Below are 12,758 nucleotides of genomic sequence, written 5' to 3' on the forward strand. Positions count from 1 at the left end.
ACTAAAGCATTAGTCCATTAAACACTACCCTTGGTATTTTTTTTTTTAATATAGACTACTAAAAATTGTAAGAATTTGAAGCATATAAGATGGTGACAATTGAAAATGTCCACATGATGGGGAGAACCTTTATAAGATATTGCTACTAATTAAAGCAGTTAAGTGAATGTTATAGTTTACAACAATAATAAGATGATTTTTTTTTGGTCAAAATAATGCATAATGTTACAAAATTTTATTTTAGTAGATAGCCTGAAAAATCAGGGGTAAAACATAAAACATTTTAAAATGCTCAAAGACAAAATAAGGAAAATAGAGACAACCTCATAAAAATCGAAAGTACAATTGAACATAACAATACTTATTAATCTCAAGCATTGATTATAACAATATGAACTAAATTCCCAAAATAATTGATGTATCGGAGTTTGTAACTATAATTTACTTCCACACCACTTAAAAAAAAATAAAATATTTTAATTAATCAACAAACCAACTCACCTTATTGCATTACAAGTAAGCCTCTCTTCCCCGACATTTGTAAACAAACAACAACAGGTTTTACTACAACAAGTAGCATTTGGTGATGATAAAATTTTTTCGAAACTATAAATTTCTTTTTCATGGTCGACAATTTGAGCGAGATTGTATTTGAGGATGAGCTTTGAGCCACTACTTGGATATGTGCAAAAACTCCTCCCCTTCTCACCATCATCTCACGAGCATACCTGAAAATAACAAAAATACCAAATCATTTACAAAATAATCTTCTCTAATTAAATGTGAAAATAATAAAAATTTAAAATTAACAAGTACTATAATTTCTTTTTTATAAGAGAGAGAATAGAAGAGGAGATAGATCCGCCCTCAAAATTTTGAGACATTTGAACACAAAATTTGAATTTATTCACGTTGTAAAAGGTGTGTAGGGGCGCACCGTTAAAACGCGTGCGCTTCCGACAGCTTCAATGAGAGGGCCCACCACCGCATCGGCGCCACGGTGTAACCTTAATCGCTTTGCTTGGACTACTGCCTACACAGTATCCCACCGTACGCGTGCTGTGATATAAATGTCCGGAGAGGAGAAAAATCAGAATCAGTCCTACTCACTCCGAGGCTCCATCACAATTTCACCAAACTCGAGGGACCAACCCGTAAAAATCACATCTCCTCCTCCCACAGTTCCACTATAAATGCTCAGTGTCCGAATTGGGCATGAATCTCTGCGTTTGCTTTGTGTCTCCGGAATCATCACTACTAGAAGAGAACAGCTCAAAAGGCTCGAAGCTTTTCCTTCGAATCAACTCAATCAGGTATATTCAGGATTCCACATTTTGATCATCCCTGTGTGCTCAGTCATAGTTATCGCACATTCGCGTCACTTGTTTCCGTTCTTCGATCCGCGAATGCGTTCGTCTTTGAGGTGGATCGAGAAACTTGTTTTTGATCGCATGTCACGTACTCCCTCGAGAACTTGTGTTCGATTGGATCCGTGTTCGGATATCATTCAGTGTAGGTTTTATTCTTGTTTGGTTGATCGCGATTGGATTTGATGGCTTATGTAATAGTTATATAGATACTGAGGAGGTTGATTGTTGTCCTCGTGAGTGATTAATTTTGCGATTCAAATTCTCATTATGAATGTTATGCGTATGCTTAGCATTTTCGAAGTAGAGTAATATAATGTGAATGCCGCGGTGATGTGAATGTGTTATTATTTTGACGACGTTCAAACACCGATGACTTAGATCTGTCCGGCGGTCTGATTTTTCTGCAGAGCCTGAAAAGAGGTGGAGGATTGTCAGTGACGAAGTTCAAATATTTATGAGAATACTTTAAGAGCTTCCTTTTGTTAGGTTAGTTTTATTATCGATGGAAATTTTACATTTTAATGTGTCGATTGAAATTTTACTTTTTAAAGTGTAATCTCTTTCCTTGCATTTACATAATTTAAAAAGTTTCCATCTCGAGTTTTATTATTTTAACACATTAGGGTTGTCAGAATCGTGCTGAGAGTCGCTTAGGTGGAGATTAGGCGGCACAATTACACTCTCTCGAAGTTGACCGTTAAAGGTCTTGATTCATTGTCACTTTGAAGTTGTCAAATATCATTTATGTTACCTTTATTTTGTGGAAAGGAATCCTTACGTACATGGATTTTCAATTTTCAAAATGGTGTTCAGTGATTTTCTGACTCCCACATGCAAGGTTCAGGTGCAATTATAAAATAGTATGAGCTGTAAGGTCCCTTGTTTTATTTAGAATTGCTGGAATAATTTTCAAGTTATGAGATTGTAAAGTATAGAATGAATCTGGTGTTTCGATGCAGACACTACATTTCTACTGTGAATTGACAGGGAAGACCAGATTCTATCAATTTACGCAATCTTATTTCTATTATGAAAAGAAATTTGTAGTTTAGCATATGGTTTAGTCCATATTATTAACACTGGTCGAAGTTAGAAGATATATGGACAGGGACGGAGTTTGTTTTTGATACTTGTCAGCATTCTATCAAGCAGCAACTCTATATTATTCCCTTTGTCAAATGAAATTTGATGAAAATTGATAAATGGAGAAGTCTGATTTCAATAGGCACTGGGATGCAATCTAAAATTCCGTATGTTTTTGTCATTGATGTGTTATATGTTTTCCAATCTCACTGGCCTTTATTCTTCTAATGTTCTGTGCAGGAATTGTTAGATGGATTCTAAGTCAGTTGTAGATATGATAGAGTCTTCTTCAGGAGTTCATTTTTCTGGATTTCACTTAGATGGTTTGGAGGCAAGAAACTCAGAGACAGAGCAGCCAACGACTTCTGCCACAGAACATGTGCATAAACAACCTTTTGTCATTGGTAAGTGACAAGTGTTCATGCAGATTTCTTCCTTATTAATGCTTCTTCTTTTTCTAGAAAAAAATGATTCTTCATGCAGACGATATATTCTCTTGTTAAATGCATTTTGGCTCTTTGCAAAAGTGCAAAATTTTAAGATTTGAGGGATTTAAAAATAAAATAAAATTATGTATATATAGATATGGAAATGCTTGAATTGATATCTACATTGACCTATTAAGATTATGCTACTTATTTCGTTGGTTTAGTAACAAGGAAGATGATCTCGTGGACATATCAACGGGTTTAGAGTCTTTAGTTGGTAAATGTTAAAATAATTTTGGAATGGCATCATAATAACATGATTCAAATTCTTTTCCTTTTGCTTTAGTGTTTGGGTATGTATGGTGTTTGACCAGCCATCAAGGGAAGCATCAATTGGCAATGAGCTTGGCAAAGTGATAGAAGGGAGGATTTACAAGGCATTGCATATCTCTGTCATAAACATAGCTTCGACTAGTTTTCATCTTTCTTTGCTTAGTTCAGTAGGTGCATTTATTTGTTTTTTTGGAGTTTACGTCATTGCTATCCTCTGAAAATCAGGTCTCTTACTCTTGGGTTTGCTCTTTCCATTTCTACAAATTTGCTTTCCACTGTGAGCTTTTGGCTTTCCCTACTTTAGAATCTTCTGCCTCTTAAAGACATTACTTTTTGTTGCTTGCATGGCTCCTTTGAAAAGATTTCCAAAGTAGGTGCATTTAAGCAACTTTTTCGGAATTTATGTCATTGCTATCATCCAAAAAACCAGGTCTCTCACTCTTGGGTTTGTTGCTCTTTCCCTTTATGCTAATTTTCTTTCCATTGCAAGCTTTTGGCTTTCCCTATTTTAGAATCTTCTACTTGTTAACGACATTACATTTTGTTGCTTATATGGTTGCCTCGGAAAGCTTCCTAGATGGGGGCATTTGGTACGCAACATCTTTCAAGATTTTCAGGATTGTCATGCCCATGGAATCTCATTCCCACGTTTGTTTGAGTATGGGAAATTGACATGGTGGAAATGTTCACATTCTTGGGAATAAAATGATTCCACAAAACATGGACATCTGATTTCCACTCTCTCATAAGTCATAGGTAATTCCATTCCCATGGAGACCCTTCTTCTTGGACCAAATTGCCCTCACCATTTTAGTAGGTTGGACAACAATGACCCTAGAATATATAATTATCACACTATTATTAAATTTTAAATAATAAATAATTAATAAAATGAAAGTAATATTATTATGTTATAATAATTTATATAATGGTTGTTTAGACACTATACTGCCCTCAATTATTCGGTTATTTAATTATTTAAGTGTTGAATTTTTTAGATTAACGATTGTCAGAAATTTTAGGATGTGGATTTAATTAAGTACTATCCTTATTGGGTTTTTGTGTTGTAAATATAATTATGGTCATCTTCTTGAAATGTCTGCTATGATTCACATGTTGAACCAAACATTGACAAGAGAATCATGTGCATATTCATGGAATTCTCACAATGCAAACCAATCAAAAATATTCCCATGGGATAGGCATCTCATTCCAATTCCCAGGAATGAGATTCTTGGTAATGTCATTTCATGGGAATGTTTTTATGTGAACTGAACGCCCCCTAAGAATCTAGTTACAATTTGTCTCATTGCTGATTGTATAATGTGAATGTCATGAAGTCTTAAAGTGGGTTTATCTTGAAATAGTTATGTTTAACTTCTCATCCTTTGTATGTTGGAGTGGTTATTATTCCCATTTTTGGAATATATAAATGTGAAATAAAACCATCGGTCCACAAGACATCCTATGAATTGAACATTTATCCTGCTCTAAAAAGTGAGGCAAAAGCTGCAAAATTCTTATGCAAGGAAGTTAGTTGGACTCCCTTTTCTCCTTTTTTGCTTTTGTGCGTGCATGAAGAATCCTTAGTTGATGGTCTTATTTGCTTAGTTGATGGTCTTATTGTTAGTTGAAGTGTTGGATCCCCACCACGCCTCATGTCCTGACACTGAGATGCAGGAAAAACCAACTTGGGTTTGATTGCTATGTGTCTAGTGGCCTTTTGACTGGTGGATCTCTGTTTATGCTGCACTTAGTTTTGGTTTTATAATCATTTTCTATGCATAGGCAATTCAAAGCCTAGAGAAAGAGGGTTGCATAGAGTATCTAGCATCCACTATAAAACTGTTCTGGACCTCTATATCATGTGTTGACTTGTGGCTCATATTCAAAAAGGGTTGTATACTTGGTGGTATGATATGATATTTTGAGCTTGGGAGTAGTGTCATTATATTGTTGAATGATGATATTTTTGTTGCTTTTACATGGAGCTGTATTTTGACAATGCAGTGGAAATTTTGCGAAGGGTCCTTGGATGCGGGCACATTGCCAAACCACATAAATCTTGTTTTTTTTTTCCTTTTGTTTTTCTTTTGATTTGCTGCCTGTGTGTACATAATCCTGAGGCGTATTTCACAAGTACAGAAAACTTCCAATTGTTTGTTGGGACATGTTGGTGGATATTGCTCAACATCATTCAAAATTTCAAAAAACAAAAAAAAGGGAGATTCTTCCTGCTGATCCAACCTAGTGGGGCTTAAGGTTTGGTTGTTGTTGTAGTTGTTTTGATTGGTGGGATCTTGATTTATACTCAAAAGACAAAGTTGTTATAAACATGCATTTTAACCAGGAATGCAATTTTCCATGGATAAATAAGCTTTTAGAGCCGTAGACTAAGTGGAACAATGATTAGAACTCCTGAATTATTTAATTTCAAAGATTGGCTAACACTTGTTGAGATGGTTGTCTGCAAACTTTGATGTTTTAATATTATAATATCTTGTCTAACATTCTACCGTGCATCTTATGGATAGGAGTTGCTGGGGGTGCAGCTTCTGGGAAGACTACAGTTTGTGATTTGATTATTGAACAGCTTCGTGACCAACGTGTTGTTCTTGTGAACCAGGTATTCATTTTCTTTCATTTTGAATACTTTATTTCTTTGGCTAGTAGGTACGGGCTCGTTTGGTTAAGGATCCAAAAATGAGCTTCAATACTGTTACTTCTGAACATAAAACAAGGGGGATTGTATTGTGTGTTTTTTATGCTAAATGATGGGCTTGGTAACTTTGGTTAGTTATTTTTATAATTCTTTTTGGAAATGAAAATAGTGGAATTGCATTTGGCAAAGGTTGATTGAAGTGGTAATTTGTTAATAATTATTATTATTATTATTATTATTTTTATTGACGTTGTTTTCATAAGGCTTCTGCTCTTTCTTTACATGTGAACACACCATCCAGTCTATATAGCCTTTGAATGTAGTTGATGTAAAATTTTCAAAATCATAGAATTTGATGGGAATCGATTGCAACCAAGGGAAAAGGAAGCTTAGAAGACCCTCATAGCTTTTGGGGGTCTTATATGATGCTTAAGTTAGCATAGGAAATCAAAGAAATGAATTAGTAAGTTTTAAGGAGTTAAAGCCCTAACATTATGAGGAGATTATGTCGGTTATAATTCCATGGCGAGCTTTGAGCTCCCATAACCTGCTGACCTGAGTCTAGTTCTCTCCATATGGGTTTGTTAATAAATTGCATCCATTAATTGGGGATCCTTAGAAGTCAAATGCCCCTCATTGATCCATGCGGTGAGGGGTCAATTTTACTGTCATCAATTGCTCTCCGCTCTTGAACCTTGAACGTTGGAGGGAGGCTTTTGGGTTTGAGAGTAATTTACGCACCATTTCTATTAATTTTGTTGGGTCTATTCTCCATGCTATGCCGCATAGTCCTTTTGGCCATTCGACCAATGTTAATACTAATTGCTATTACTTAAATAGTTAAATCATGATAAATAAATACTAAGTAACTACTAACTTACAATTACTAAATAGGAAATAATAAATACTAACCAGATAGTAGATAAGTAGGATTATATTTAATTACTAAATATTTACTAACTAAATAAATAGTTAAATACTATTATAAGTTAGATTTTTTTTTTTTTAACATAAAATATACAATATAGTCTTCGGAAAAACAAAATAAATAGTTTAGAATTAGATCTACTTCACTACCTGGTGTTGATGGTATTTCTTGGTAGGGGTGGTAAAATGGGTTGGCGGGTTGGGTTCAGGTGGGTAATAAATGGGTAAGGCTTAAATGGGTTTTGGGTTCGAGTTAATCCATTTATAAATGGGTGAAGAAACTTTATACCCAAACCCGCCCATTTGATAAACAGGTACCCATTAAGAAATATATAATATATTTATTTAAAATTTTTCTTTAATATTTCACTAAAATTGAGTTAAAATTTTTTTTTAATAAATTTTTTTACCAAATTAAAGAATATCATGGGAAGATTCAACATTGAAATAGAGAAATAGTTTTAGATCAAACAAGTGAATAGATTCCTTACCCAAAGAAAAAAAAATCAAATAATTGATCTAGATCTGCTAACAAAGAAGAATTTCATTCCAAATGCCATTTTTGTTTTCCCTTTTCTATTTTTTTTTTTAAAATTCGTTTCAAGTTATTTCTTAAATGCTATTCTATTTACTAATTCAATAATATATAACTTGAAATAATGCAGTATTTATTTAAGGCATCTTGTCGAATATGCTCTAAGCAAACAAACGGAACATGTTCCAAATAGCCTAAGGCCCAAAACTAATGCAAATTAACAAATGTTTGGGCATTTTAAGAATCGAAATGCAAATAAAGAAATGGGGAGAAGGTATAAACTATGGGATGCCCCTGCTGAATTAATGAGCCAAACAACAACAACAACAACAAAAACTAAGTCTTTGTCCCACTAGGTGGGGTCAGCTATATGAATCATTTTCCGCCAATTTATGCGATCATGGACCATTTCTTTTGATAGATTCAAGGATATTAAATCCTTACTCACTATTTCTTCCCAAGTTATTTTAGGTCTACCCCCACAGTAACTAAGTCACTCTTCCTCATAGGTGCACTATGTGGCCTACGTTGCAAGTGTTCATACCATTTGAGTCGTCCCTCCCTTATCTTATCTTCTATAGGAGTTACACTTAACTTACCACGAATATGTTCATTTCTTAATTTATCTTTCAATGTTATACCACTCATCCATCTAAGCATTCTCATCTTGGCAACTTTTACTTTTTGGATATTATGTTTCTTTGTTGCCTAACATTTCGATCCATATAACATAGTTGGTCTTATAGCTGTCCTATAAAACTTCCCTATCAATTTTAAGGGTATATTACGACCACAGAGCACACTTGAAGCACTTCTCCATTTTACCCAACCCGCTTTAACTCTATGCATTACATCATTTTCGATTTCTCCTTCAATTTGCATAATAGATCCAAAGTATCAAAATCTACAAGTGCTATTTATTTCTTCATCATCAAGTTTAACTTTGTCTCTAATATTCCTCCTATCATTACTAAAATTACATTTCATATATTCTGTATTATTTCTACTTATCCTAAAGTCTCTAAATTCCAAAGCTTCTCTCCATAATTCTAACTCAGCCTCTACTCTATCCTTAGTTTCGTCAATTAATACAATATCATCTGCAAACAACATACACCATGGGACCTCCTTTTGAATACTCTTAGTCAATTGGTCTATCACTAAGCAAAAAGATAAGGATTCAAAGCAGATCCTTGATGTACACCTATGGTGATTGGAAATTCTCTAGTTTCTCCATTTACAGTCCTTACGCTAGTCATTACTTCATTGTACATATCTTTAATGACATCGGTATGCCTACTACATATACTCTTTTTTTCTAAAACCCACCATAGAACTTTCCTAGGTATCCTATCATATGCTTTCTCAAGGTCAATAAATATCATATGCAAGTCTCTCTTCTTTTTCCTACACTTTTCCATTAATCTTCTTAAAAGATAAATAGCTTTTGTGGTAGATTTCCCGGGCATAAAACCAAATTGATTTTCTGAGACCTTCGTTTTTAACCTTAATCTTTGTTCAACTACCCTTTCCCATAGTTTCATCGTATGACTCATAAGTTTAATTCCACAATAGTTATTACAATTTTGAATATCTCCCTTATTTTTGTATATAGGTATTAAAGTGTTTTTCCTCCATTCATCTGGATTTTCTTAGTTTTTATAATTGTATTAAATAAATTAGTTAACCATATAATTTCATTATCACCTAAGCATTTCCAAACTTTAATTGGGATGTTATTTGGTCCCATAGTTTTCCCATTTTTCATCTTTTTTATTGCAAACTTAACTTTGTTAACCCTAATTTTGCGAATAAATCTCATATTTTTAGTCTTTTCCGCATTTGATAATTATAAGTTTAAGCCTTTTATTTGGTTTTCATTAAACAACTTACTAAAGTAACTTTGCCATCTTTCTTTAATGTCTTCGTCCTTAACCAAGACAATATCATCCTCACTTTTTATACATTTTACATTTCCTAAGTACTTACTCTTCCTTTCTCTAGCTTTAGCAAGTTTAAATATATCTCTTTTCCCTTCTTTTGTACTTAATCTATCATACAAACTATTAAATGATCTATATTTAGCTTCATTAACGGTCTTTTTTGCATTTTTTCTTGCCTCCTTATATTTTTTAAAGTTGTCTCTGTTTCTACATTTTTGCCACGTTTTATACCAAATTCTTTTTGTATTTGTGATTTTTTGTACATCTTTATCCCACCACCAACTCTCTTTACTATTCGAGAATTTTCCCCTTGATTCACCAAAAATCTCTTTTGCTATTCTTTTAATAAAGCTAGCTAATCTATTCCAAAGAGTATTTGTATTTATCTCCATGTCAGCAGCCATAAAAATTGGGACACCAGATATTTACGTGGTTCAATCAAGATCGACCTACGTCCACGGAGCACACCACAATTCACTAAAAAAAAACTCCGGAAAAAATACAACTCTCTCAGCTTCTCTCTTCCTCACACTCTCTTCTTCCTCTCTTTTCTTCTTTATATATTTTAACTCTCCACAGCTCCTCTATTTATAGGTAGATGATGATCAATTACAATTAATTACAATAAATCCAAATTGAGAAGTTTCATTCATCAAGATAAATGACACAACTTGCAAAACATGGCACAACTTGCAAAACGCGTCTCCAGCTCCAGCACAACAATCTCTCACTTGGAGACGGAGATGCCTCCTCAACTAGTATCATGAATAAATGATGTGCTCAAAATATGTCTTCAGGCATGAAGACCAACTGAAGTTGAACACAACTTCAGCTTCTCTGTAGTCACCATCTTAGTTAACAGATCTGCTGGATTTCTGCTACCTTGGATTTTTTCAAGTGTCAACACGCCGTTCTCTATCAGAGATCTGACGAAGTGATAACGCAATCCAATATGTTTAGTTCTGGAATGAAATGTGAAGTTCTTTGTCAAATGTATCGCACTCTGATTATCACTGTGCAAAACATCCCTCTCCTACTTTAATCCAAGCTCTGTTAACAAACCCTGAAGCCAAATCATCTCTTTATTGGCTTCTGTCACTACTATATACTCAGTTTCTGTAGTGGATAAAACAACAATCTTCTGTATCTGTGACATCCAACTAACAGCTATTGTGCCAACAGTGAATATATACCTGGTGGTGCTTCTGCGATGATCAATTTCACCTGCAAAATCAGCATCTACAAACCCTTGGATTTTTAAGTCGCTTTTGCCGAAATATAAGATCTTATCAATAGTGCCACGTAGATATCTCAAAATCCACTTCACTGCTTCCGAGTGTGTCTTCCCTGGATTTGACATATACCTGCTGACAGCTCCTACTGCTTGGCTAATATTTGGTCTAGTACCAATCATAGCATATATTGACTTCCAACGACTGAGGCGTATGGTACCTTAGCCATGAAATCTTTTTTTTCACCTGTCTGGCGAGAATGATCCTTAAAGAGATAGAAGTGACCTGTCAATGGTGTATTTACAGCTTTGGCGATGCTAATGTTAAACCTCTGTAAAACACGACTGATGCACTCTGACTGAGATAACTGCAACGTTTCTTGTTGCTTATCTCTAGAGATCCGCATCCCAAGAATCTGCTTTGCAGGACCCAAGTCTTTCATATCAAATTCCTCTGACAATTGTTGCTTCAATTTTCTGATCTCTTCTATATCTGATCCTGCAACTAGCATATCATCAACATATAACAGTAGGATAATATAGCTAGTACGATACCTTTTGAAGTAGCAACAATGGTCGGCATTGCACTTCTGAAAATTGTTTCTCTGTATATAGCTGTCAAATTTCTTGTACCACTGTCTAGGAGCTTGTTTGAGACCATACAAATTCTTTTTCAATTTGCATACAAGATTCTCTTTACCTTTTACTGAGAAACCTTCTGACTGTTGCATATAAATTTCCTCATCAAGATCGCTGTGAAAAAATGCAGTCTCACGTCCAACTGCTCAAGATGTAAACCCTCTGAGGCAACAATACTCAAAATAGATTTGATGGTTGTCATCTTGACAACTGGTGCAAAAATATCAGTGTAGTCAATTCCTTCTTTCTATTCGAAACCTTTGACTACTAACCGAACTTTATACCTCTTGAATCCATCATCCTCTTCTTTGATCTTGTACACCCATTTGTTGTGAAGAGCCTTCTCACTATTAGACAACTTAGCTAGTTCCCATGTTTTGTTAGAGTTAAGAGACTTCATCTCGTCTTTCATTGCAAACTCCCACTTGCTCGAATCTCTTGCTTGACATGCTTCAACATAGCATTCAGGTTCTCCTCCATCTGTAAGAAGTAAATGATTCACATACCTCCTGTTTGGTATATGTTGCCGAGAAAATCTCCTAAGTTCTGGTGCTGGAGTAGGAGGCGGTGGCGCAACAATCTCCTCCATAGGTTCCTATGCCTGAGGATTCTCGTTATTTTGCTGAGGATTCTCGGTGTTTTGCTGACGTGTCCTTAAACTTTCTAAAACTTCATCCATATTTACAAAGGTTGTTTCAGACTCTGTAGACTCTGTTGTGTGTTTGTCTTTGTATATCACCTTTTCATCAAAAATCACATCTCTGTTTCTGATCACCTTTTTGTTTTCATCATCCCAAATGCGATACCCATATTCATCTCCACCATAACCGATGAAAGTGCATTTCCGGGATTTCGGATCCAGTTTATTTCTGACATGATCATTGATATGTACATATGCAATACAACCAAAAACTTTCAAATGTGAAAGTCTTTCCTCTTTATTACTCCATACTTCTTCTGGTAGAATATAGTCCAATGGTACTGATGGACTCCTGTTAATCAAATAAACTGCCGTGTTGACTGCTTCTGCCCAAAATATTTTTGGCAAGCCTGACTATATACACATGCTTCTGGCTTTTTCTATCAACATTCTGTTCATTCACTCGGCTACGCCGTTGTGTTGAGGCGTACCTAGCACAATTCTTTCCATTCTGATACCATGCTCATAGTAGAATTTCTTGAACTCAGTGTCAGCATACTCACCACCGTTATCTGTTCTCAGCTTCTTGATTTTCAAACCAGTTTTGTTTTCTACCATTGCTTTCCAAATTTTAAAAGCATAAAAAACATTAGATTTTTATTTCAGGAAGAAAACCCATACCTTTCGTGAATGATCATCGATAAATGTGACGAAGTAATGCTTCCCACCTGTGGACGAAATGGTTGTTGGTCCCCATACATCTGAATGGACTAGCTCAAGTCTCTTCTTCTTTGGGGTACTGATGTTTGTCTAGAAACTGACTCTCTTCTGTTTCCCAAATATGCAATCCTCGCACGTGTCAATCTTTACCGACTGTAAATTACTCAACTTACCCTTTGAGTGCATCACCATGAGTCCCTTCTCACTCAGGTGTCCGAGTCGTTGATGTCATATGTTACTATCATCA

At 34.9% G+C, this 12,758-nt stretch overlaps 1 protein-coding gene across 4 annotated transcripts in view; it reads left to right on the forward strand.

The window, feature by feature from the left end:
• The first annotated feature begins 1,097 nt into the window (after positions 1-1,097).
• The window catches only part of LOC131167993 (uridine kinase-like protein 3), a 53,291-nt gene continuing 41,630 nt past the window's right edge, over positions 1,098-12,758 (forward strand). The window contains exons 1-4 of one of the 4 annotated variants that reach the window (XM_058127133.1): positions 1,098-1,313; positions 1,778-1,856; positions 2,694-2,857; positions 5,749-5,840. In XM_058127133.1, the coding sequence (XP_057983116.1) occupies positions 2,704-2,857; positions 5,749-5,840 (246 nt within the window). In that variant the 5' untranslated portion in view covers positions 1,098-1,313; positions 1,778-1,856; positions 2,694-2,703. Of the gene's footprint in view, positions 1,513-1,777; positions 1,857-2,693; positions 2,858-5,748; positions 5,841-12,758 lie in introns of all 4 variants that reach the window. The other 3 variants (XM_058127142.1, XM_058127126.1, XM_058127119.1) reach the window with 3 other exon arrangements.

This window comes from Malania oleifera, chromosome 1 (assembly GCF_029873635.1).
Source record: "Malania oleifera isolate guangnan ecotype guangnan chromosome 1, ASM2987363v1, whole genome shotgun sequence".
Taxonomy (NCBI): domain Eukaryota; kingdom Viridiplantae; phylum Streptophyta; class Magnoliopsida; order Santalales; family Ximeniaceae; genus Malania; species Malania oleifera.